We start from the raw sequence: 27,564 nt of genomic DNA, 5'->3' as shown, positions 1-27,564 counted from the left end.
CTTAGTGCATGTAGAATAGTTCTGCACAGCATGGTAATTCTGGCCTCTGGCTACATTTGAGGGGGAAAGTGCTGGCAGAATATGAGCCTTATTTATTTCAGTTTATGATTTTTTCATACAGGTAAATTAAAGCCTGGTTTTAGCCTCACTTTCAACTTTACTCCTCCAAGCCCCTACTTCATATGTCAAGTGTTATAGTTGATTGAAATATATACTATGATTCCTTATTTTTTAATTTAAAATTGAATTACTTAAACTATTTGATAATTATCAAGGACTTTCAATGCTGAACTCAGTTATTATATAACCTGTTTGTTTCTTTTCTTAATATAAAATTTATTTATAGGATGAGAGTGACAAGTTATCACTTTGCTAATAATATAAAACACAGCAAAACTAATTCACATCTGGGAAAAAGGGGTAGTAGCATTGCCTTAGATAACTTCAGGCAGCTAATATTTTGCCCTAGGAGATTACAATCTGAAACTACATACAGGTTCATATATTAGTTGAATGTTGGAAACCAAATGTACTCTTAATTGTATGTACATATTCTCATATAGCAGTTAATATGGAGAGCTAGTATATATAAAAGAAGGTATCCCACATGATTCAATTTGAAGAATAGTGACCATTTATGAATATTGACTCTAAATTTAAAGTCTGAAAATTATGCAACTAGATTTCAGTTACTTGGAATTGAATTTTAATTGACTCAATTTCTTTCTTTACTATCCTTTCCTTCTTTCTCCTCTTCTTCCTCCTTCTTTTCTATTTCTCACTTTTTGTTAATTTATTTCTTCTATAAACCATCTTTCACTCTAATCTAGGAGGGAATTAGGCAGGATTAATTATCAGGAGTCTAGTACATATAAAATTAATTAATTGTCAGGAGTCTAGTACATATAAAATCACTGAGAAGTTGATGGAAACTTAAAACAAAGTTTCAAATCTTAATAATCCCAAATTATAGATAAGAAAAAGGTAAGTTGTTCTTTAAAAGAAAAATCCAAATTCTCAGACAGCTGTACTGTAGATTTTGGTTTAGTAATCTGGGGGCAAGTTAATAAATCTGGCTATGAAGAAATTTAATTAATTAAGCTTGTCAGCTGCTATTTTTTTTTCTTGTTTTTTGAGGCATGGTTTTGCTATATTGCCTAGGACCTAAATTGCTGAGATTGGCCTACAACTTGTGATCCTCCTTCCTCTGCTTCCCAAATTGGAATTATAGGCATGTGCTACTGTGCCATGCCTGGCAGCCACTATCTTAAATCATCTTTCACTATAAAGTAGGAGGGAATTAGGCAGGATTAATTGAATGTGACTGATACATACAGATGGGAACTATTTTTGTGAAGAAGCATCACTGGGAAACACTAAACTCATCTTAGCTTTAAACCCCACTTATAGTTAGAACATTTTTAGCAAGATAATTTCCAACATTTTATAATGTTTCCATAATTAATCAGACTGGGAAAGACCATAGGGATGATCTTGCCTGGTTCCCACATTCTACCAGGGTGAGTGACATGGTCAGCACTATATTTTAGCACATGGCTAAATGACTAACTCAGAACTGGGATGTGATTTACTCATTCCATCCAACCCCTGGACTTTGCACTGCACACAACTTCTCACTACTGCACACACCTTTGATACATTCAGCCATTCATTGTCTCATTGCTTATCTAAAAGTTATTTAAAAGTGTGTACATAATTAAAAGGCAATGCCTAGTCCTTAATTCAATGTTTTTTTTTTAAATCTATAACAACAAAGGTTTTAAATAACTTACCTAAGTTTTAGATCTTAGATTGGCAATGGATTTGAGACAATATTGGTTGTTCTGCAGTTTAATTAAAATAGGAAAGATAGTTTGTTTGAATGTCTTGACTTTGGACATTATAATGGAAGTTGTGAAAAAAATAATTATAGAAATACATCATGTATTATATATTATATAATGTATAAATTATGATAAGCCTTGGCATTTATAGTAGAAACACCCAGCATTGTGATACACATGATGGGATCCATACTATAAGACTGAGGTAAACACAGGAAGAAAAGCCTTCTAACAACCATGCCAACAGTGTCCTCCTGGTAGCAACCTACTGGAAGTGTTGGAAAATTCTTCATTTTCTGCATTGAGAATATGGAGAGTGGTAACAAATCCATAAACTGGAAATAATATAAATAATTAATAACATGAGCAATGTGGGCTACTTCTAAATGTATCATTTCAAATATAGGGTTCTCTTTTGCTTAGGAAGACGATTTCAGACAGCAGTTAATGTATGTTGACTAAGTACAATTATGGAAATATTTTCTATAGAATATAGAGCAATTGATGCAGTTATCTACCACTGACTCAAACTATCACAGATGTTGCACATGTGGATGCAAATCACAATTTCCAACTGGTGATGTGGCTTTTTCAGGAAGAAGAGTCTTAACCAAAATATCAAGTATCCACTGCAGAAAATCCTTTACTGTGCTTTTAATTGGGGGCAATCTAGTAAGCAAGGTAGTTTCTATGCATGTATGTATCTGCTGTCTGTTTTAGTCAGTTTTGTGTCACTGTGTCAAAATACCTGAAAAAACAACTTAGAGGAGGAAAGTTTATTTGGGGTTCAGGCTTTCAAAGGTCTCAGTTCACAGACAACCAACTCATTATTCTGGGCCCAAGGTGAGGCAAAATGTCATGGAAGTGGGGTTGAGTGGCAGAGAAAGACAACTGAAGTTGCTCCCTTTGTATCAGCCAGGAAGCAGAGAGAGAGCAGAAGGGTAAGTGAGTGCAGGAAGAATGAATCTTTCCAGGACACATCCCCAGTGACCCACCTTTTTCAGCCATTCCCCACATTCCTACAGTTACCACCCAATTAGTCCATTCAAACTGGAAGGACAGGATGGATTAGGTGGCATCTCACACAATCTGATTATTTCAGCTCTGAATAGTCCTGCATCAACACAGGAGCTTTGGGGGGACACTTCATAGCCAAACCAGAATACTGTTATACTATATTTTGTACTTAGGTAGTTTGCTACAAGCAGATTAAGCATATTCATTCATTCAGATATTCCACAATGATAACAGGGATATAAATGTCATTATAATTAAAAATATGATAAAAGAGAGGACAGTATGAAATAAGTAACCAGAACTAGTAATTGGGAAAATATGAATTTTATCTCTCTAGATTACAAATTTATGTCTCATATGGATAATGTTATAGTGAAGAGGTTAAAGTTGTGGGATATGTGATCAAAATTTCTTACTTGCTGTATGACCTTGGAAAGTTATTTCCTTATATCAGAGTGGGAAAATTCAGAATAGTATGAGAAGATAGAACTTGAAAATGTAATCATTTTGCAAACACAATTTGATCGACTCTAGAAAGCAAATGAGAATGCTGTGAGGAAAATTACTTTTAGCTTTATCTGCTTAAATGAAAGATTACCAAATGTACATTTAAATTTAATTAAAGTCTGATGAAAACATTTCTAATTTAGTAAAAGTAGTAGACTCAGAGTGAATCTCATGCTTTTGCTTAATTGTTTTATTTTTCTTTTATAGAAATGAAACACATGGTAGTTTTTATTAAGGCCTTATGAATCCGTGAATGTCCATTACTGCTGTTTTAGATCTGTGATGGTTAATTTTTAAGTGTTACCTTGGTGCCTCTGGTACTCAGATATTTGGTCAAACACCAACCTAGATTTTTCTGTTAAGGTATTTTTTATATGTGATTAACATTTTTCATTCAATCAGATGAAGGCTTAAAATACTGACATCCTAAGAGGAAGAAAGATATTTGGACTTGCCAGCCTCCATCATGTTATGTGAGCCAATTCTTTAAAATAGACCAAGCTACTCTCTCTTCCATCTGTCCCTCTATCTTATTGGTGAAGTTTCTCTGGAGAACCCTGGCTAATATAAATTTCTAAAGGTAGTTCCCACTGCAGATCGCAGAGTACTTATTTTATATATCAGGAAGCTAAGCTTCTCTATTATGTTGTAAATTTCTTATTGATGTGAAGTTCATTTATTATTTCCCTCTTTTTTTGTAGGGTTTACTTGTTCTGTGATTATACTGTTCAATGTGTTCCCTTTGAAATTATACATGAAATATTGTAGAATATATATCCTGTAAAAAATTTATGACAAAGTATGATGAAGAAAAGTAACACATAAGGTTTTAGAACTTTCAGTTTATAATCCTCATTTCAGTAATACATGAGTTCAAGCAATATCTATGTTTTCAGGTCAATTACTAGAAATTGGTAATTGTAGATAAAGTGGACAAAAACTCTTCCAGATGTTGAATATCCTATGTATTTGTGGAATGCACATTTCTTGACATACACAAAAAAATGAACTACATTTTTCATATGATTTGCATTCTTCAGTTTCCCCATTATGCCCTGTATTTCTTGTTCTTTTTTTCCTTCTTTCTTTCATTCTTTTTTTCCCCACCTTTTGGTACCAGGGATTGAACATAGGGGTCCTTAACCACTGAGCCACATCCCCTTGTTTTTTTTTTTTAATTGTTTATTTTGAAACAGGGTTTCACTAGTTGCTCACAGTTTGCTAAATTGCTGAGACTAGCTTTGAGCCTATGAAATTCTTGCCTCAGCCTCCCTAGCCACTGGGATTACAGACATGCACTACCACTCAGCTATGCCCTGCATTGTACTGTTTGTCCCTCTCCATTTATTAATTAATCCTAGTATGTATCTGAATGTTCCTATGTCCTTCAAGGTTCTGGTCAAATACAATTTTCTTTTTTTTTTTAATATTTACTTTTTGGTTCTAGTTGGACACAATACCTTTATTTTATGTATTTATTTTTTTGTGGTGCTGAGGATTTAACTCAGGCCCTTGCACAAGCTAGGCAAGTGCTCTACCACTGAGCCACATCCCCAGCCTAAATATAATTTGCATCATGAAATCTGTCTTAATATCCCATAACTGAAAATAATCTCTACTTTGATTTCTCTTTATATATACCTTTCTTAAGTTTTATGGATTCCCAATTTTTATGTATAAATTCATACCAAGAGGTCGTATTGTTATCCATGCAAGACAAGCACAATGTAGAAGTAATTGGAACACCGGAAACAAAAACACAACACTTTATTAGCTGAATTCAGGGTTCATGGCTTTTTTTTTTTACTTGAGAAAAATAGAGATGATATTATGGACATTTGCAAAACTCCTTGTGCTGTGGATTAGCTACATTCTCTCTACATGTCTCTATATTTAATATCTCATTTCCTGCTAACTATAATTTAGCCTCCCATTCTAACTTTACCATGTGATTAGACAGTTTAGGGAGAGTTTAATGCAAAGTGGAAAAATCAGATCAGGGTCAATCAAACTTTATGATGAAAGTATGCATCTATGTTAGTTGGCTAAGCAAATCTTATATTTTGTATGAAGTTTCTCCGATTACTAAAAAGACTATAATATTGAGTTAACATTTTAAAAATGTGAGATGTAGTGCATAGTTGCAAAGCTGACTATTAAGTTGCAAAGCTATGTATTAATAAAATGACACCATGAATTGTTCAGTGCTTATAATTTGAATTGGTTAACTTAGAGATCAGGATGACCCACTTCTCACATTTTTTTCACTAATGCTGTTTTGTCAGTTAACTTGCAAGGAGATAAGCAAAGCATATAAAGTGCATTGGATCTCAAGTTTTAGATGCACTATTTATTATTTCAAAACATTTACCCTAGGAAATATTGTGCTTGTTCTGAGTGAATAGAAGTCCCATTTCATATTTCCTCTTCTTATTTGTTATGTAGATGATTATAACCTCAAAATAGGAAAATAATACATGAGAACATAGTTTGATCATTTTCTGAAAATTCCCCTTAACACAAATGATTAAATGAAGTTGGATTTTTTGATTACTTACAAAAGAGTTCAGACTTGATTGACCTTCTTATCTCAATAAAGCATTTATTCAGGATTAGCAAGTTAAAAGGGCTTGGGTATATTAGCCTCTTCGAGGCTTTAGGAAGGATGGATTATCAAGACATATGCTCTGCATCTTTCACTCTTTAATCTTACATTGAAGAAATAACTGTGGGCTGAAAACTTCACTTTTCTTCAAGATGCATTGCTAAGGAAAATTTGACTCCTTGGAAGTTATAACCTTTCCAACAGTGCTGACTACTTTTAGAAGTCAGTGTTCTGAAGAAAGTCCTGGGCTGGAAAAATAACCAAGTGAAAGAATGCTTACCTAGTATGTGCAGGCCCCAGGATAGATCCCCAGCACAACATACATACATGCATGCATGCATACATACATAAAAACAAATACATAAATTTAATAGATTCTAAGCAGTATCCACAACTGCTAGTGAAGTTATACCTCTAGACAAATCAGTTTTCAGAAACCACATTAAATGTCCTGTTAGTCAGGAAAACTGCAGTTAAATATACCTACCAAGTAAAATGAGGTTCTCTCTATCACCCAATATTGGGTAGTGGCCAAATCATAATCCTGACAGGTGTCTCAAGCGGTTTCTGCTGTTTCATCCCATCCAAAAATATGATACAATTCTGCCAAATATCATTAACTAATTGTTCTTTCCAGGATGTTCAATAGAATAAATATTTTAGTCAGCTTTTTCTCTGCTGTGATTAAAAGACCTGACAAGCACAGTTTTAGGAGAGGAAACATTTCTTTGGGGTTCACAGTTTCAGAGGTCTGTGTCTGTAGATGGCTGGCTCTTTTGCTGTGGCTGGAAGTAAGGCAGAATACCACAGCTCAACAGTGTGACAGAGAAAAACAGCTCAGGACATGACAATCAAGAATCAGAGAGAGCTGGGTGTGTGCAAGTCTGTAATCCCAGAGGTTTGGGAGTCTGAAGCAGGAGGGTCAGCCTCAGCAATGGTGAGGCACTTGGCAACTCAGCGAGACTCTGTCTCTAAATACAATACAAAATAGGTCTGAAGATGTGGCTCAGTGGTTGAGTGCCCCTAAGTTCAATCCCTAATACCTGCCCCCTCCCCCCAAAAGAATCAGAGAGAACTCCCCTCACCATGGACAACATATAAACTCCAAGAACACGTCCCCAGAAACCGACCTCTTCCAACCATACCCTTCCTGTATACAGTCACTGCCCATTTAATACCTATTAGAGAATTAATGCACTGATAAGGTTAAGGCTCTCAAAACCTGATTATCTCACCTCTACATTTTATTGCGTGGTCTCACACATGAGCTCTGGGGGGACACCTCATATCTAAACCACAACAATGAGGTTTCTTTCTATTCACATTTACAACTAAAACAAAAGTCATGTCATTAGCATGGTTTCGCTGTTAGATTCTAAAGAGTTAATCATTTCTTTCAGATGAAGTGGCTACCTGAATAAATCATAATTGACTAAAAAAAATTTTAAATGACATCAAGCCTGAGAAGGGGGCCACAATAGGAATTATTGATAACATTAGTTACACCAGTGATACTGTATATAGTGATCCATTAGCCATACTGAATGACGGCACACATTATATACTGCTACATTAATATTACTCAGTAAGATAATTAAGCATCTCCTGGATAAATATGCTTCATTAGCATGTATTATGTCATATGTTTATGTCTCCACTCAAGTTACAAACAGTATATTAGCAAAATTGTGGCAATGGAAATCACAAAGCTTACATGGTTACAAAAATACTTTCAGCACAGTTGGATTCTGTGCCACACTGACATTAAAAAAAGTCAAAGTTTTAATTATCACATGACAACCAATAAAATGTGATGAGAGGGTCACAATGAAAATTTAATTTTGTGCACAGACTTTATGTCTTTACATCCACACAAAACAATAATCAGCATGCAATAGATGCTAAATATATTGAATAATTGCATATTACATCATTATATGAAAAAAATCATACATAATAGTTCATATACTTATAATACAGTTACTTACATTATATATATAAATTATTACATATTAATACATATAATACCATAATAAATAACATATCACATTTAATTACATAATATGTGGGCTGTTGTTGGATTTCAGTATATATTTGCTTTTCCAAACTGCAACATTGCTCATTGAAAATAGATGAAATACAGTTTCCCTCTCAATTCATCTCTATATTTCAGTTAAGCAAATTCCAAGTTCCATATTCATAAGTTGAGCCTTAGCCCTCACATATTAGTCTTCCTGACACTTTTAAAAAATGTTTTCATTCATTAATCAAACTCCCAATTATACTTCCATTTGTTATATTAAATATTTCACAAATTGGCCACTGATTGTAGATATCCTGTCAAGGGCAGGTAACTAGGCTCTCCCACAAGTAACTCATGTAATAGCTTATATTCTTCAGTTTATTTTTTGTTCTCTTAATTTCTAAGTTATGAACACACAGACACACACGCACATCTTTTTAATTCCCTATCTTCATAGCACTATTACTGTATTCTTATTCATTAATTATTTTGAGTAACTTTTAATGCTTATAATATAGCAGACATTTAGGATACAAAGGTAAATAATACCTAGTTACCTCCTCCTGTTCTCTAACTGAGCGACTTCTTGTTAATAGTTACTTGCTGATTATGCCCAGTCTGTCCAGTCTTGGAATCATCAGCCTCACTTTTGAAGCACCATAGCATGTATGTGATATGGAGTTGAGCTTGGAATTCAGTCTTGCAATGGCTCAGTTTCTCTATCAGCCAATTATTAACCCTGTGATGTGGGTAGAATTAATCTGCCTTTATTTTAATCAGCAAATGTTACTGAAAAATAAAGATGATAGTAGTGCAAATTTCCTAGGTATTGAGAAAGATTTAGTGACATGCATGAGACAAGGAAAACTCTTAACATAGTGTTTCATGTGTTATAATTGCTCAAAGGACTTATATGTGGTAACTTGAAAACATTTGAAACCAGTGGACCTAAATAATTGGAGTTAATTTTTCAGACTAAAAACTTAATTAAGAAATTAGCTTTTTAGAATAAGCCTTCTAGATAATTTAGTAGCTATTTTCCTCTTAAATTTGTACTTAATTGTGATTTTTTGTGATGTAATCATTATATAAATACCACAAATTAGTAACATTGCTGAAAAGATAAATTTATTTTTTAAAGCAAATTTGTGAGTTTACTTTTAACTTTAATGGCTACATCATACATATGACAAAAATTTGAATAACAGGTATAAACTAGAAGGAAATAAAACAATACCAGGCAGTAGAAATTGCCAGAAGTCTTGACTTTTATTTTATATAATCCACATACACAATTAAAGGAAAAGTTAAGAAAATGGCTATTTTTTTTCCTCTAAAAATATTGAGCTTAAGTGCTATTAATTAGCAGGAACTTTATAACTTGAAAATTTAAACTTTTGAAAAAAAAACACCTAAAATGGTGGCTTTACTAATATGTTATTATTATTCTTTTTATCCCTTAGGAGTACACAATTGATATAATTTTTGCCCAAACCTGGTTTGACAGCCGTTTGAAGTTCAATAGTACCATGAAAGTGCTCATGCTTAACAGTAATATGGTTGGAAAAATTTGGATTCCTGACACTTTTTTCAGAAACTCAAGAAAATCAGATGCACACTGGATAACAACTCCGAATCGCCTGCTGCGGATTTGGAATGATGGGCGAGTTCTATATACTCTCAGGTAATATTGTTTGAAAAATTTGTAGTTGCTCTAATTTATTTTCAAAACTAATAATTAATTAGTGTCTGCATTTTCTCCTTCTTCCAACTTGCAAATTTAGGAAATGTGTAGCTCTTTTTCTTCTGCTAAAATCTAAAATCGTGAAATGTTTTGGCAGTATTTAATCTCAGGGTTACTATTATGTGAAAAGTAACCTGTAATGCAAATCACTGAGATTTTTCTCTAGCATCCAATCTTGCTATAAAATTGTATAATCTGAATTTCAAACAACCTCAATTAATAAAACATACTTAAGAAAGTACTAGAAATTCCTCAAGAAATGATTGACATGTAAGTTTGCTGTGCAAGGTTCAAATATATTTAGTTCATTTCCTTGAAGATATCTACTTATTAAAAGTCATTCTTGGGGCTGAGGATATAACTCAGTTGGTAGAGTGCTTGGCTTGAATGCACAAGGCCCTGGATTCAGTCCCCAGCACACAAACAAAACAAAACAAAACAAAAACATTCTTAATGGGAAAATATTCCCGATATATTAAGATGAAAAACTTCATAACACTTAACTATGTACAATTTGTTAATCTGGTGTATGTATGCCTGTATATGTGCATATGTATTGGTGAAGATCCTGAACTATAAATTTTTTAGCTATTATTATTTTTGTATTGGTTCTTTTTGGTAATACATGAAGTTGAATCTGTTTTAATATAATTATAAAAATATGGTGAAGTATGACTTTTTAAGTACCAAGATTTTATTAAAATATATACAGAAGTGATCTGATTGGCTGGAAAAGAGAACGTTAGAATTTTCATATTTAACTATGAATGTTATAATATCATTTAAGACTTTGAGATTTTAAAAAAGATTATTACATTCTAATCCTACATACTTCATTATTGTGGTCTCAAATCATGCTTTAAAATTAGACAAGAGAGTCTAATGATGGAAAATTGTCTTTATTTAATATTTATCTTTTCATCTAAATATAGATTGACAATTAATGCAGAATGTTACCTTCAGCTTCATAACTTTCCTATGGATGAACATTCTTGTCCACTGGAATTTTCAAGCTGTAAGTCAGAAAATACTTGATAATTTCATACAGTTTAGTCTCAAATATCATTTCTTTAAAAATGTAAAGCAAAATGAGAAAAAAAGACAGTTTTTAGAAGAGTGGATTATATTCAACTCTCTTAGATAAAACAATTACAAATAGTACATTAATTCCTTGCTTTTAAACTAAAAAACAATAAATAGGTAGTGAATGTATATACGTTTTATTAAATCATCTTTACAACTTTCAGTGTATGCAAGTCTATATTTCTTAGCTTGAATAAATAAAGGAATTCTTAAGATAGGTTTGTTTTCACATATTTTTACAGAGTAAAGAAAAATTGATTCAAAGTATATTCATTTTGCTGGAGGCAGCATCTAAATTTATTGCCTTTGATTTTAAAATGTTTCAAAAATTATTTGGGTGAAGAGTATTTACTACATGAAAGTAAATATTTGAAAGACTTTAATGAGTTGGAGATGAGCTTTTTTAATTAAAGGGAATAAATGTAACACAAGAGTGATTAGAACTAACTAAATTGAACCTAAAATTTTATTCCAAAAAACAGTTATATATTTTTATTGCAATATTAATTTTATTTTATGCTTACAAAAATGTATTCTCATATATTCTTAGGAAAATACTGATCTAAAAAATAATTAGACAATATATATGACTTTTAAAAATGCTATTGCCTATATCCACAAATCATTTAATGCTATTTTCCTTCCTTCACAATTGGATTTTTTTTTCACAGTTTACATTCTAGAACCTATTCTTAGTAGATTGTGATACAGGTATTTACTCATAAGTATTTCCCTATCTCTTCACTTAGTAAATTCTAAATATCTCTGTCGCCCTTTATTAAAGATTTTATTGGATTATCTTCATAAATTTTATTTTATTATATTAATGATCTTATATCTCACTCAATGTATAAAGACAGCTAAATCAGGGCAAAAGACTTGATAAATAGGAATTACCAAGGAGGAGTTGACATGTAAATATTGGATGATGTAGCATTTAGTGCACTTTCCCCTATTTGACATTCTTAAAATCTTGTGATTTGCTTTGACTTTGCTTGCCATTACTGGAAATGAATAATCCATCCCTGTAAATGCAATTGGGTGTCAATGACACAATACAATTATCCTAACTTCCTTTGTCAGGTATTTTGTTCAGGCTCAGTAGAAAATTTAGCCTCTACCTCTAATATTTCACAACAAAGATTTGTATAAGATTTTACTCTAGCCCCAATTTAAGGTCAACGTCTTGAGAGTCAGAGAGGTTAAGTATCTACATAACCATGTTTATTTGTACTCACATTCCTATATGTTATCACTTTTCACTCAACTATCTCTGTGATTATAATGAATAGGAACTATGGAAAAGCACTGTAACCACAGACCTGGAGAGCAAAAAGGAAAACATTCTTAAATAGGTCAGCAGAGATGAAAGCAAATTTATTGTATTACCAATAGGAGATCCTGCAAAATAATATACTATTTTGGAAATATTAGAATATTTTTGAATTCTGATTTTGAAATATGGTACAGAACTCCTTGTGCTGAAACAATTAGAAATTTCATAGTATTAAAATATTTCCAAACACAGATGAGCAATCAAAAATAGGAAGTAATGTTTGTCCACCAAAAAAAAAATTCACATAAAAAGTTGTATTCAGAAGGATAAGTTTGCAGGCAATTGTGACCTAGGGACATTTTCAAAACATGGGAATTCTGTGCTTTGGTTTTGACAGTCTTGTGGGGTGAATTCTAATATAATAAAATCTTTACATAAATCTGAGATATAAAATGTTATATACTTTAGATCACTGAAGAAGTGTCCCCACTCCCAAATTCCAAGGACTAAAATATAAGTTGGCTGTGATATTAATATATAGGGTGAAATAACTGTTAAATATGATTATGCTTTAAACATGCATATTTCATTCAGTTTTTTTCTATATTTGGTATATCTTATAATAACACACAAGGGAAGAATCTCCAAGAGTTGGTTTTTGGATAATGTTGGTATTGCAATGTTAGCAGCTTTGGAACTTTCTAATCTATATATTTTTTATTTCAATTTTCCTTCCAGATGGATATCCTAAAAATGAAATTGAATATAAGTGGAAAAAGCCCTCTGTGGAAGTGGCTGATCCTAAATACTGGAGATTATATCAGTTTGCATTTGTAGGGTTACGGAACACAACTGAAATCTCTCACACAATCTCTGGTAAGGATAAAAAAAAATTGGTGAATTATGCTAGTAGAGAATGACATTGGCATTTAAGTATATGAATTGAAATATATACTTTTATGCATTTTCTAGCCAAAGTAAAACATGTATTTTTCTTCCAGGCGATTATATTATCATGACAATTTTTTTTGACCTGAGCAGACGAATGGGATATTTCACTATCCAGACCTACATCCCATGCATTCTTACAGTTGTTCTTTCTTGGGTGTCTTTTTGGATCAATAAAGATGCAGTACCTGCAAGAACATCACTGGGTATGATACATAATATTATGCTATATTATCAGAGGATTTAAAAAAATATTCTAATAAAAGTCTACAGGAGAAAATACTAGAAATATTCCTCTAGACCATAATCAAGGGGAAAATGTACTGAAATTCTATTGAAATACCATTTGAAATAAATCTATAAAAGACAAGTAGAAAATAAAGAAAGTAAAGAACTTGAGCTTTTAGAAAATTCCTTATTTTTCATGCTGAAGGAGGTCAAAGGAAATACAGTTCACAATAAGAATTAATAAATGAAAATCTCTAAATAAATATCTAAATCTCATTTTGGTAAATATTTTCAATGATTTTGATAAGTTTTATTTTACCACTAATAATCAGCATGTATATAAAATTCTTTCCTCAAATGTTTCAAATGAATAGTCAGATGTTCCACAGGGCAGGTACCTAGAAGGATCAAAAAACTCCCTAGCTTATGCAATATATAAAATGAGCAATTAATCTGTGAATATTTGAAGGTTGCTGTTTAAAGAGTAATTTGTAATTCATACTGAATAAAATGGATTTTTTTCTCTTTTTATAGTAATCTATTGCAGCAACAAATAATTTGAGGAAATCAGGGACTAACTACCATATATTTTTGATTGAAAGTGATGATCTATATTCATGTATTCCTACACAAAGAAAATTTATTGATTTATTTTTAAGATCAGTCTAAAATATGAATCTTAACTGTGTGTGAATAATTATCCACTGATAATTATGTATTAAAAACATAAAGACATTTGAGACAATTGCTATTTTTATGGTAGAGTTTTCATGTGAATTCTCTGGTAAATGGCAAATAACTCCATTTAATAAATAGTGAACTGCAATTCACATAAAAGTGGCAGCAATAAAACCTGAAACATGTAGCTCTAGAAATGCCTTTTCCTTGAGACTCTAAGTACTTGTTCATAAGTGTTATTTCTTTCTATTATTTCAAATTATTTTGTTTTAAAGCACTTTCATTATTATAGTTTCTTTATATACTATTACAATTATAAGTTAACATAGTATATTTGCTTTTATTTTCATATTGTTTTTCCAAAGAGAATTTGAGTGGATTGTTTCTACTATTGAATTTGTATTAAAAAAAATCATATGCTATGGTGTCATAAAAGAGCAGATCCAATTTTATGGATTTATGTGAATTCATATATTTTTAATACTAGCATTTGTCAAGATAGACATAACTAGATCAAACTTAAAGTATACCTCTTATAATTCTGAGCCCTATGAAGTTGTAATTAATTTTATAAGCGTTCATACGTATGTTTACATCTTGTTGAGGGACAATTTATTGAAGTAATTTATTCAACATTGCATTTTAACATTTATGAAATGTTTTCTGTGAAACATCGTTCTTGGTGCTGTCCTAACAAAAAACAAAAGTTATAAAGTGTTTGTGTGAGTGGGACTTTTCAATGTAGAAAAGGATAATGATCAAATTTGAAAAGAATGTAACATTTCAGTGAGTGATAAAGGCTATGAAAAGAAAGAAAATAAATGGTCAGAAAATTACAAGAGATGTGGGTGGACATGTTTGCTATACCATGGTGTGGTGTCCAGAGAGTCCTCTGTGGAGGTGGCATTTGAATAGTGATCTAATGGTGAAGTACTTGATCGATATTTGGTAGAAGAATAATCAAGGCAAGAAGAACCTGTCAGGGTAAGCTTGATGTTCAGAAAGATGACAGGTGTGGCTAGAACTGACTGAATAGTGTCAGAAGATGAGATTGGAGAGTGGACAGTGCTTGGATCATTTAAGTCTTTGTGAGCTACTTTTGGAACTTGGATTTTTTTCCACACTTGATGGGAGATTATCATAGGCTCTTGACCAGAGGAATCCATGGAGAAAATAACAATGATATCTGAATTGGTTTCTTCTTGTCCTGTTAATATTCCAAACATTTTTTATTAGCATAAGTTCAGAGGTACTTTAATAGGAAATCCATCATGGTCTTCTCAATTTAATCACTGTGATATTAATTGCTAAATTAGAGAAACACATTTCTGAAAGCTAAGTTGTACTGTGGTTTTCCTTGCTTTATTAAACAGAAATGTAATAGTGTTTTATTAAAGTAAAATTTAATATAATCGTTGATAATAAAATACATGCACACATTGACTCTGTGACTTTTAAGTAGAGATGGGACAGAGAAATCTTCTTTTGTTTGATTATGGGGTCTTTGTAATTTACTACTCACCCCCCCCAACAAAAAGAAGTGTGGAAGTTGAAGAAAAAAAGGATACTTGCATTCATTGAACTTATTTAGCATTACCATATGCAAAACCTTTAGAATGCAGTTTTGGTTTCAAAATAATTGAAGTAAAAATTCTCAGGAATAATGAGAGAAATGGACAACTTTGCAATTGTAATTGGACATTTTAAGGTCCCCTTCTCAATTAGTGAAGAAAAAAAAATCATTCAAGATGTGGAAGATCTGAATGAGATTACCAACTGCATGAACTGATTTATATTTACTAGACACAGCAACTAACTTCAGTACATAATATATTTTCCAATGCATATGGAACATTAACCAAGATTTCAACATAATTCAAAAGATTCAAGTTTTCCTGAGCATATTTTTGAACAAAAATGAAAGTAAATTAAAAGTTAATAAACATAATGTAACTAACAATGTCCTCAAAGTTTTAAAATTTTAAAAAGAATGAACTTTTAGGTAACCTTTGGGTCGAGTAAGGAACAAAGGGAAGTTAGACAATATTTCAACCTGAATTTTAATAGAACATAGCATAAATTCAGGTGGGATATAGGTGGACATAATGTTTGCTATTATGCAGTGTGGTGTCTATATAAATCTTTGTGCAGAGGTGGCATTAGAACCGTGATTAATGAAGTATGAGGCTGACACACTACTTAGATTAGAAATTATAGTTTTAAATACTAATATTAGAAATGAATAAAGATTTAAAATCAGTAACCTAAGTATCCATTTTAAGAATAAGTAAATTAATTACTTTTTATATATTGATTATAGGTATCAAGCAAGGTATTACTGTGCTAGTTTTTTAGGTGAGAAGCATAGGAGTAAGAAAATTTCCTTAAGATTACAAAGATAATAGGTGGGTCAAGGATTAATTCTGTATTCGCTTCCAACGCACTTGTGACATTTTCTGTTCCAATCCTAAGAACTGTTAAAACTAGAAAGATGGACATGTCACAGGAATTGTTACACAGCAACATGATGGAAAATGGTAGTTACTGCCTTCACCATAACAAAGAGGCTGTTGCTACAGCTTTATTGTTTTATTATCATGAATGTTGTCATTCTATAAATATTGGCCAAATTAAGAAGCATTTAGCATTATATGTAGTACTTTGAAGAGTAAACAGTGCCAACCATAGAGCCATATATAGTGTGCTAAAGAAGGGAAATTGTAGCAGTTTAGGCAAAGAGAGACCTAGAAAGTGCATCTGTGATTTAGGTGACCAAGGTGAGGCAGGACGATGGTGGAAGGACCTGGTGGGGCAGCATTCATAGCATCCAGGAAGCAAAGAGAAAGAAGGGGCCATAGGGAATATGTACCCTCTGAGGGCTTCCTCCTAGTGACCAGCCTCCTCCAGTCATAAACCATCTGCCTACAATTCCCACTCAGCCCATTCAAACTAGGATGAGCTGATTAGGCTACAGTTACCACAGTCCAGTGATTTCACCTCCAGACATTCAGTGATTATCACAGGAGCTTTTGGAAGACACTTCATATGTAAACCATAATAGGACCTAAGATTAATGGCAGGAACCACAAGAAAGCCAATGGGTAAAGAGATGCAGTTATGTCCAAAGACAACACCCTGGGACACTGAGGTAGGGCTCTTGCACTTATTCCTGTTCCACATGTTGAGTGCCTAAAAATGTAAATCTTTACCTCGTCCTTCTGAAGTATTCACTTTAAATAATTATGCCTGGATACTTAAACTCTGTGGTTAAAAAGTAGGTTGAAGTCAATTTATCAAATAAGAAGGCTCTATGTTCATTTAGATTCATTTTAACCACATATAGCAGAAAACCTTCAATAACTGTTCTCCAATTAGGTAGAATGGTATTTGTTTCTCCTGTACAAGTCCAGTGGTAGGTAGTGCAAGGTGATGGTACACTGCAGTAGGAGGAATTCAGGCTCTTAGATTTCCTCTGAGTCATGGGTGATCTGAATTCCAAGGATCATTTGCTGGTCTAAGATGATGACAGGCTCTCCACCCATTGCATTCTGGCAGAACAGTTCCTGAGGGAGAGAAAGAAAGGCCTTTCCCAGTTCATTAATACCGTTTTTTTAGACTGCTTCCATTGACTCAGGTCTCCTTGGCTAGGTATTAGCCTGTGGTTACACTCTGTTGCTGAGAAGGTGGCAAATAAAGTTGTTCTTCCAGGCAACAACATACTAGTTTAAAACTTGGTATTTTATTACTATGGAGAAAGAGAAGGATGGGTATCAGGCATTAATTTGCAGCCCACAGTAATTTAAATGACTAAAATTCACAGACACAAAAAGCGCATTGAACATAGCGTAGTCATGGTTACCAGTAATTCTTTCTGTAAATCCCTGGCAATCATATTCTTTTGTTTCCATTGTTTATTTAAGCTCAAAATATTGCCAGATCAGATGGAAAAGTAAAGTGGTGTGTTAAATTGTTTTTAATCTATTTTTCCCCCTCTCTCCATAGGTATCACTACCGTTTTGACTATGACAACCCTGAGTACAATTGCCAGGAAGTCTTTACCTAAAGTTTCTTACGTGACTGCGATGGATCTCTTTGTTTCTGTGTGTTTCATTTTTGTTTTTGCAGCCTTGATGGAATATGGAACCTTGCACTATTTTACTAGCAACAAAAAAGGAAAGACTACTAGAGACAGGAAGCTAAAAAGCAAGGCCTCGGTATGTCACAAAAGATTTTTTCATAAAAGCCAGCTGACGTGGAGATGCTGTTTCAAATACTTATGTGGTATTTATGGTGCTAGGGAGTGTTTGAGGCACTGTGACAAAAGATACGTATGTAGAAAGACAAAAATGGAGAGCCCAACATTACCTGCCAATTTTTGTATCTATATTTCCTCAGTATTCCTATTGGATCTCCCATGCAGAGTAATTTCTAATACTGTAAAATCTTCCACAAGTGGTATGCTTTTTGCACCTAAAACAATTTTTAAGATTTGTCTTCGATTCTATTTTTGTGTTAGAATTTGGAATTCTAAAAAATTCAAATTGTTACATGTTTATACTCCCTTAGTCCCCCTTTCTTAGCATATCTACCTTAACTTATATTGTATCAGTTTATATATTAAAATTTATTTTACTGATCCTAATATACTTAAGTATTGGATAATTGATCATAAGTTCCTTTTATAATGACAATTATTGATCTGACATTTATATCTAACACTGAGTGTTTCAGGCACTCCTCAGAGCATTCTATATGCATGGTTTCATTTATTCTCAGAGCAAGAATTAAAGAATAAGTTCAGTGATTTGCAGAAGGACAGCATAGTAAGTGAGAGATCTAAGACTCAAATTCAGGTCAGTTTTGGTAGGAGAGCTCAAACTTATAACCCTTTCTTTGTATTTCCCTATTGTTAGAGAACTCAAAAAGGTAGACATTTATTTGTCCAGAATGAACAACAAAGATAATCATTGTTAATTTTAGTAAATGTTTTTAAAACAGATTTGTTACAAAATACTCAAATAAATTATAACTGAATACACCAGTTACGATAGGTGTGAACTTAAAAGCCTGCCGTGTTATATATACCATGAGGCATGGAGTTTTCCATATTACCTAGTTAGTTTCAGGACTCAGTGATTTTTTTCTCCTTCCCATTTTTCATTAATTTTTTAATGAATTTTTGCCCTACATTTAAATTTTTAGATATTTATTTTTTAGTTGTTGTTGGACACGATACTTTTATTTCACTTATTTATTCTTTTTTTAAAAATTTTTATTGTTGGTTGTTCAAAACATTACATAGTTATTGACATATCATATTTCATACTTTGATTCAAGTGGGTTATGAACTCCCATTTTTACCCCGTATACAGATTACAGAATCACATTGGTTACACATCCAGTGTTTTACATATTGCCATACTAGTCTCTGTTGTATTCTGCTGCCTTTCCTATCATCTACTATCCCCCCTCCCCTCCCCNTATACACACACACACACACACACACACACATACACACACACACACACACCATATTTTCTTTATCCATTCCTCTATTGAAGGACACCTTGGTTGGTCCCATAGTTTAGCTATTGTGAAGTGAGCTGCTATAAACATTGACATGGTTGCAACACTGTACTATGCTGATTTTAAGTCCTTCCGGTATAAACCAAAGAGTGGGATAGCTAGGTCAAATGGTGATTGCATTTCAAGTTTTCTGAGAAATCTTTATACTGCTTTCCATAGTGGTTGCTCCAACTTCCAGTCTCACAGCAATGTATGATTCACAATAGTCTCAAAATAAATAAATGAAATACTTGGGAATCAATCTAACAAAAGAGGTGAAAGACCTCTACAATGAAAACTACAAAACAATAAAAAACGTAATTTAAGAAGACCTTAGAAGATAGAATGCATTTTGAATACATCATACATACTTGGAGTATAACTTTTCATTCTTCTGGTCAAACATGATATAGAGTTACACTGTTCATGTAATCATACATGCACATAGGGTAATAAGGTCTGATTCATTCTACTATCATTCCTACCCCCATATCCCTTCTCCTCCCTTCACTCCCCTCTGTCTAATCCAGAGTACCTCTATTCTTCCCTAGCAACTCCCCTTGTGAATTAGCATCTGCATATCAGAGAAACCAGAAAATGTGGTTCTTTGGGATTGGGTTATTTCACTTATTTTTAGATAAATAAAAATGAATGTTTTCTACTACATTCCTTTAATTAAAGCCAAGCATCTTTGCTAGAATTTTTAAAGTATGTTTGCTACTTTCAAAATTTTAGTTCTGGAAATTTTGATTGAAAATATTTAGAATAAAAATTACTAATGTTAAAAGACAGAATATGTATAATGTTGCATGTATTTTCTAATATCACTCTAAGAATATATATAACAAGTTCTATTATTCTATTACCTAATGACATAAAACTGAAAAGTAGGTATTGTAGGGTAACAGTTGATCAGTTTGACTGCAGATCATGTACTCAACCACAGTTCTAGATGGCACAAATACTCAAAAGAGCTGAAATATTGGAAGAAAAATATTAAAATTATGGTGTTATTCAAACATAAGCTCACAAAATATGTATTAAAGTCTACCAGATCCTCTTCTAGTATAGTAATTTAAGGGAAAAAAAATCTATCAAGTATTTAAAATTTAATCCAGGATGCAAAAACAGTAAAGGTGGAAAAACCACAAATAATAATTAAATGACAGCTCTGAACCACTAAATGATGACAAATGGCAACATTTCAATTGACATAATTGACTACCTATGTGACAGAATTTTTTTTCAGTCATCCAAACTTAAATTCTTTAGTCTTTCTTTTTTTTGTTCAGTTATGTGCTTAATGAGCTCTTTCAGTTCTAAATTGTGCTTTGAAAGGCCACGATCAGTAATCAAATTTGTTTTCCTGCCTGGTCCAGTGTTTAGCCATATGGTCTTCCTAATCAGGTAAAATATAATATACTTTATAAAGAATAGACTGCCTTTGATTCTTTGGAATTGGCTTATTTCAGTTAGCATGATAGTCTCTAGTCCCATTTCGTTTACCCGCAAATGTCATAATTTCATTCTTTATGTCTGAATAATATCCCTTTGTTTATATGTACAACATTTTCAGTATTAGTTCATATGTTGAAGGGCACCCAGGTTGGTTCCATAGCTTAGCTATTGTGAATTCAGCTGCTATAGACATTGATGTGGCTATGTTTGGTATCATGTATATCTCAAAAGAACAAATAAAAATATATTTACATTAAAACAAAGAATAGACAGCTCTGTTTGCTTTTGTCTTAAATGTCCTATTTAAGGGTTTTGTGGAAGCCACATGTTTCTTCTCTTTGAAGTAGGAAAACTAAATATGCCCTGGACTATAGCATCTTCTTGTCATTACACCCACTTGTGCTTTGGCCACCCCTTTTTACCTGCCTCTTTCTCTTTCATTTTATTTAATAGACTCAAAATTCTGAATAGTATGAAATCCAGAATTTCCCCTTGTTCTTTTCTCCAATATTTGAAGCAATGGTCAGTCCACTAAAGTCATGTGCTTGAGTCATTATAAGGTCAATTTGTGAGTTATTAAGTAGAACTGAAATCCCCTTTTTGACATCTCTTCAACTGCTTAACTAAGCATTATAGAAAGCCCTGAATTTTTTTCTTAGTAGAGATTATAGTCGAACACATCAAAATTTTAGATCTAGTAAAACCTTTAAGAAAAACATGAATTAATAAAGATGTTTTCTATTTTATTCTCAATATTAACTTACTTTCTTTCTCCCTTCCTTCCTTCCTTCCGTTTTTCTTTTGTCATTCTCATTTTCATTTATTTTTTTGATCTTTCTTTAATTTGTCCCTCCTTGCTTCTTTTCCTCTTATTTCTCTATATTTTTCATCTTCCTTTTATATTGTGCATATTAATGACATTTTATTTGGTTCACATTCCCATTCAATATATGTTTATTTTTCTTTATTGCCACTCATTAAAAAATGTGATTTAGGTATATTGTTATACCTCTGCCAGGAACTTAATATGCCCATTTGAGAGTAAAAAATATATATTTAGGGTATCAACTTTATTAATATGTAAAATGATAGAAATTTATTTCCTCAGGCATGGACAGAGCAATTTGTAGACAAAAAGAATGTGTTCTCTGAAGCTAGATGTGGTGGCACACAATTATAATCTTAGCAACTTGCTAGACTGAGGCAGGAAGATTGCAAGTATGAGGCCAGTCTCAGCAACTCAGTGAGACCCTCAGGAACTTAGTGAGACCCTGTCTAAAAATATGAAATAAAAATAGGGAGGTAGCCTAGTAGTAAAGTGTGCCTGGGTCCAATCTAAAGAATTTACATTATTAAATAAATAAATTTAAAAAACATGTTCTCTGCTTTTGGGCATCATTAAATCTTGTTGTGGAAAAATAGACTAGAAATTCAAACATAAGATGATAAAGTGAAATATATATAATGGCATAACATAAAAATCCAAAGTAAAGAAACAAGCTATTAGAGAGTTAATGATGAGATGGGTAGTTTCTCATACGTTTTCAGAAGCAGAACTGTTTTTTCACAATGAGTATAAATAAGCTATAGGGCATTATATATATTTTTGAGGAGCTGTTTGTTGAAATAGATGCTTAAAACTTGGCCTATGTAGCCAATACCTAACATCCAAGACAGTCTTGAGATACCGTGTAATATGGTCTGTGAATCATTGATTTACCAGGCACACAGCGTTGAAAAGAGGCTTATGTCAATGTGGGTCACAGTGGAGTAGGAAGGCTTCCTTTAATTTCGAGTGTAAATAATTCATTCCCAAAGCATGCAAACCAATTCTTTCAAAGGATGTTTGGTAGAGAAAATTTCAGAGAACATATGACATCACTGAAGCAATTATTTGAAAAATAAGTTAAGAGTTTTCAGAAGAACCAATTAGGGATAACATTGTAGACAGAAGCATATGAACTGAGTGTAACTTACAAATGAGAATAAAAGGTAGACATTTATGTTCTAAGCAGTGATGGCTCATAGAGTACCTACTAGCTATAGATGGCTAGGTTGATTCAAGTTAATTAAAGTAAAATTTTAATATTCAGTATCTTAGTGGAATTAGGCATGTTTCAAGTTCTCATTAGTCACATATGTGGTGACTGCTGTCTTGGTCAAAGTAGATATGGGATTTTTCTATCATAGGACAGTGCTGGTGTAGAAAATGGAAAACAGAACGTAAACAGAACATAAATTAACCCATCCTAAAGTTAAAAAAATAGTTTATGGCCAGATTGTTTAGTCCCCAGTTCAATACTAAGCAGGTAGATTTTGTTTTATCAGCACTGGTAAATCATACACATTTTTTTAGCAGGATGGTATGTTTACATATGTTTTTGAAAGAAAATTCAAAGTAACATAATATATTCTTGTATGGCAAATGAGTCAGGGAAATGAATTTGGAGACCATTACAATAGTAATATACTATTGAGAGCCAGAATAGTACTAGGATGGAGATGAAGAGAGATTTTCCACTTCAACCCCACCTCACAAACTCTTCTCTGCAAAGAAGAGATATTCTTCTTTAGTTGATGCATATATATATATATATATATATATATATATATATGAACAAACATTTATCTACTTTTCAGAGTATGCATTAGAATCACAAAAAAAAATACATCAATCTACAATTTTACAAATTTCATAGATTTTTTTTTTCCTGAAATGGCATTTGGCAAAGCTCCCAGGAGGGATTATGTGATATTGGTAAAATGTGAAATACAGCAAAATTATTGCTTAAGGAATTGTAAAAAGTCAGTGGATGGTGGAATGTTTTCAACAGACAGAATCACCATTTCATGTCAGTTGTGACAATGGTCTTGTGAAGCTCCTCTGCAGGTGTCTAGATACTACCAATGGCTTTTTTTTTTTTTCCATTTGGCTTTTACATAAGATCCTTTCATGTTTTCCTTCCAACTTAAAGCACCATAGACTATTACAGCTGAAAGAAATCAGAATAATCATTGAGGAAAATTCATTTAAAAAAACAATGATTTTGAAACTAATACTAATATGAGTACATGGTTGAAGCAGATGGATAAATAGAACAATAATATAAAATTAGGAATAAAATCCTTTACCTAGCAACCTTGGTCTGAACTCAGAATGAACCCTGTTTTCACATTCTTCTGATGATTACTTTCCTTGTGCTTTTAATTCTTGGTATACCAAAACTCAAGGTATCAAACATAGAAAAAACATCAAAGAGTAATTAGCTCTTCTACTATTTCCTTATTCTCTCTCTCAGTATTTTATGATTTATAGTTACTATATTAATTTTTAATTTTAAGCTTTAAATTGATGTTTGTGACTAATTCTACTGCCAATCTGATTATTATTTGTAAGTAAACCTTTTTCTTAGCATTTCCAATTATGTTTGTCATGGTGTAAAATATTTTTTAAACATTAGTATTTTTGTTTACTTCAATACTTAATAGAACCTCTACTATTTTTGCGAATTTTTTTTGAGTCTTTGTTCCAAGAGGTTTCTATTTTCTCCTCTAAAAACTATTGTTAGATATTTTTAAGCTTCCTGGGTTAACCGTGCATTCCAGATTTTTTTAATCCCTTTTTTCAGTGAGGTATTTTTTTTTTTATATAGGATGAGAAATTTCCTCAAGATTTTATTTTAGATTTTTTTTAATGTTTTTAAAACTTACCCAAGCATGTTGAATTTCTTAGAGGTCTTATTTTCTAGCTGTTCTCCCTTTGCTTCTTCTTAAATGGATTTATCAACTCAAGTACTTCTGAGTGAACTAATTACAAGAATTGTTGTTCTTCTTTACTGAATTATTAGTCAGTACTTCTAACTGTTCCATGTCACTTTTTTCCTTTTGCATTGTTGGTTTATCTCAAAAGTCCTTGATAATTATTCTCCAATAGACCCTGAAAATGTGTTATCTAAGTGTCAAGTTCTTAGTTGTCAGATTTTATTTTCTTGTGTGTTTGGGAGCATACCATCTCTTTGCTTCCAAATATACACCCATACTCTCTAAATGATAAATATTAGGACAATGAGGGCATTACTAGAACATTCCAACACTGCCATAGGAGTTCTAATATTCCTTGAGGTGGTGGAAGGTTATTATTTATACTCTAAGAAGTTATGGAGTGCTCACAATGAGCAAACCACCACCTGTTAGCATCTGACTTCTGGGCATGCACAGTACAAGGGCTATGGTTCAAAACAGTGCAACTGATCAGGAAATTGAGGCATTTAGCTAATAAGATGTTTTAATCTTATTTAGCATCCCATTTTTTTCTCCCTTATGAGGAGCATCTCTAGTGTTTTGATGGGAAAGAACATCTTCCACATGCACACTTCCACTTCCTTGGCATTTCTGAGATGCCTTTTCTTTAGATATACTTTTTGATTTCTTTTCACCTCCTGTTTTGAGTATTGATGTGGATTTCATAATTTTTTTAACATTCTGGCAGATACTTAAATAAAATTTATAAGAGAGAGGTAGAGAAAACCAGTGCTTAGGTTGACATTCTCATGCATAGTGCTTTAGAAATGGAATTAATGAGAAATATTAGTATTTCATAACATTAACAAATTCATCTAATAATATTTGTTATTCATATTACTAATTGAATAGCATGCATGGTGTTAGCATATGGTATAAATACTAATTAAATAAATACATAACTTTATGTTTTAGTTAACTTTTGCATCACTGTTACCAAAATGCCTGACAAGAACAATTTAGAGGAGGAAAACAATTTATTTGGTTTACTGTTTCCGCATTTCATTCCCCAGTGTGCCTGCTCCATAGCTGAGCCTGAGGTGAGGCAGAACATAGTAGTGGAAGTGTATAGGATAGGAGGCAGCTGAGGACTTGACAGCTAGGAAGCAGAGAGAGAGAGCTCTGCTCCCCAGGAACAATAATATAAACCCCCAAGTCATACCCCCAATAACCTTCTTCCTGTGTCCATATTCTACCTGCAGTAGTTATTGTTCAGTTCATTCATCAGGGAATTAATCCACTAGTTAGTTTTCTCCTCTCATAATGAAACCATTTCACCCCTGTAAAGTCACCTCATGTCTCACACATGAGCTTTCGGGGGACACCTCATATCTAACGCAGAACACCAAGCAAATGTAACTTATACTTTAAATGATTTATCTAGTTATTAATATTTCACATTAGTACATCTTGGTGCTCAAAATGTTATTTTGCATATTTCAGTATATTATTAAGTATAATATATTATTAAAATAGTACTTGATGTATGTATTTTTGGTAGTGGGAATGGGATGAATTTCTGAAAATTATGTTTGACTCAAATCTTAGGGACTTTGTGAAAATAATAAAACATGGGATATCCTTTGAACTATCATCATAATAAAAGAATATCCTGTTCCAGTATGTTGTTTATTTTTATATCACTTTGGCTGATTTACTTTTATCTTTACTTTTATTTTTATGCTCTTTTGGAGGGCAGCCACGGTAGTGTAGTTGTACTTCAGAAAGTGCAGTTGGGAATGTATATATTCTTCCCATTAATTTTTCAGTGGTTTCCAAGTCAGAAGTCTGTGTGTCAGCAGTATTTTATTTTATTGAGACTGTGTCAGATCTTTTGGTATTTTTTTCAGCTAGATAGAGTCTACTTCTGTTCACTTTCATCATTCATTGAACTTCAGTCTCTTTCAATTTATCAATTTGGTTTTCTAGAGGGAGGGAAGGAGGAAACAGCAAGAAACAAGAAAATTGTCCAAGTGTCATTACAAGAGAATCTCCATGACAGTGACCACATTCTTAAACTAAATTGTTTGCAGTTTTTCCCCATTTTTTGTGCACTTTCACCCTTTATCATCCCTCTCATACACAACTGATATCTTCTGACACCATATTTCTATATATGACAATGCTGAGTGACATAGGGATATGTGAAATGTGCCTTCAATCATATAAACTTTAAAAGTGCCAGCTTAAAAAAATGTATTTTAATCAGTTTTCACTGATTAGCATATGAAAATATGCTATTTAATATTAAATGACAAGGAAATGAATACCAGTTGGCCTCACTGTTTATATAATTTTAGTGCTCCACAAAGAGTCTAGTCAAGTACCCCAAGTGCCACCCTCAAAAGAGCTGTCATTAACATTACATAAAAACCACCTCTGGTTTTTACAATGTGTCTAGCCAGGTGTAGTCATGAATTTATTTGTGTTTAGGCCATTCATTGATTCTTATCCCTAAGCTGAATATTTTGATTCAAATATGGATATTGTGACTTGCATGTTTTAAACTTTTTTAAGTATCACTAAATTCAGTTGTTTGCTTTATTCTGCATATAGTGAATTTTTAATATTTACTGGCTTGAATTCTGTTTCTTTTTCAAAGTAGAATGGCTTTGAATATAGGTCCACATTTAAAGAAATTCTTTTTTGTTTTTTTTGTTTAATTTGTAAATTCTTTTCTATATTCTTTTCTATAAAGTATTTAATTTGTCTTACTTTAGGAGTTATCTTTTTCAAAGTTCAAACTGAAAATAATTTGTGTTTTTTTTTTTTTTTTTTTTTTTTTTT

The 27,564-nt window shown here is 32.4% G+C and overlaps 1 protein-coding gene across 1 annotated transcript in view; it reads left to right on the top strand.

Annotated features, from left to right (window-relative positions):
• Gabrg1 (gamma-aminobutyric acid type A receptor subunit gamma1) overlaps positions 1–27,564 on the top strand; it is a 79,469-nt gene that overhangs the window by 43,828 nt on the left and 8,077 nt on the right. Inside the window, exons 4-8 of the mRNA XM_015481804.2 lie at positions 9,460–9,680; positions 10,673–10,755; positions 12,838–12,975; positions 13,101–13,253; positions 17,956–18,167. Coding sequence (XP_015337290.1) covers positions 9,460–9,680; positions 10,673–10,755; positions 12,838–12,975; positions 13,101–13,253; positions 17,956–18,167 — 807 coding nt within the window. The remainder of the gene's footprint in view (positions 1–9,459; positions 9,681–10,672; positions 10,756–12,837; positions 12,976–13,100; positions 13,254–17,955; positions 18,168–27,564) is intronic.

The sequence above is a fragment of the Marmota marmota genome, unplaced genomic scaffold (genome assembly GCF_001458135.2).
Source record: "Marmota marmota marmota unplaced genomic scaffold, marMar, whole genome shotgun sequence".
NCBI lineage: Eukaryota > Metazoa > Chordata > Mammalia > Rodentia > Sciuridae > Marmota > Marmota marmota.
This window is presented reverse-complemented; position numbering and strand designations above follow the sequence as displayed.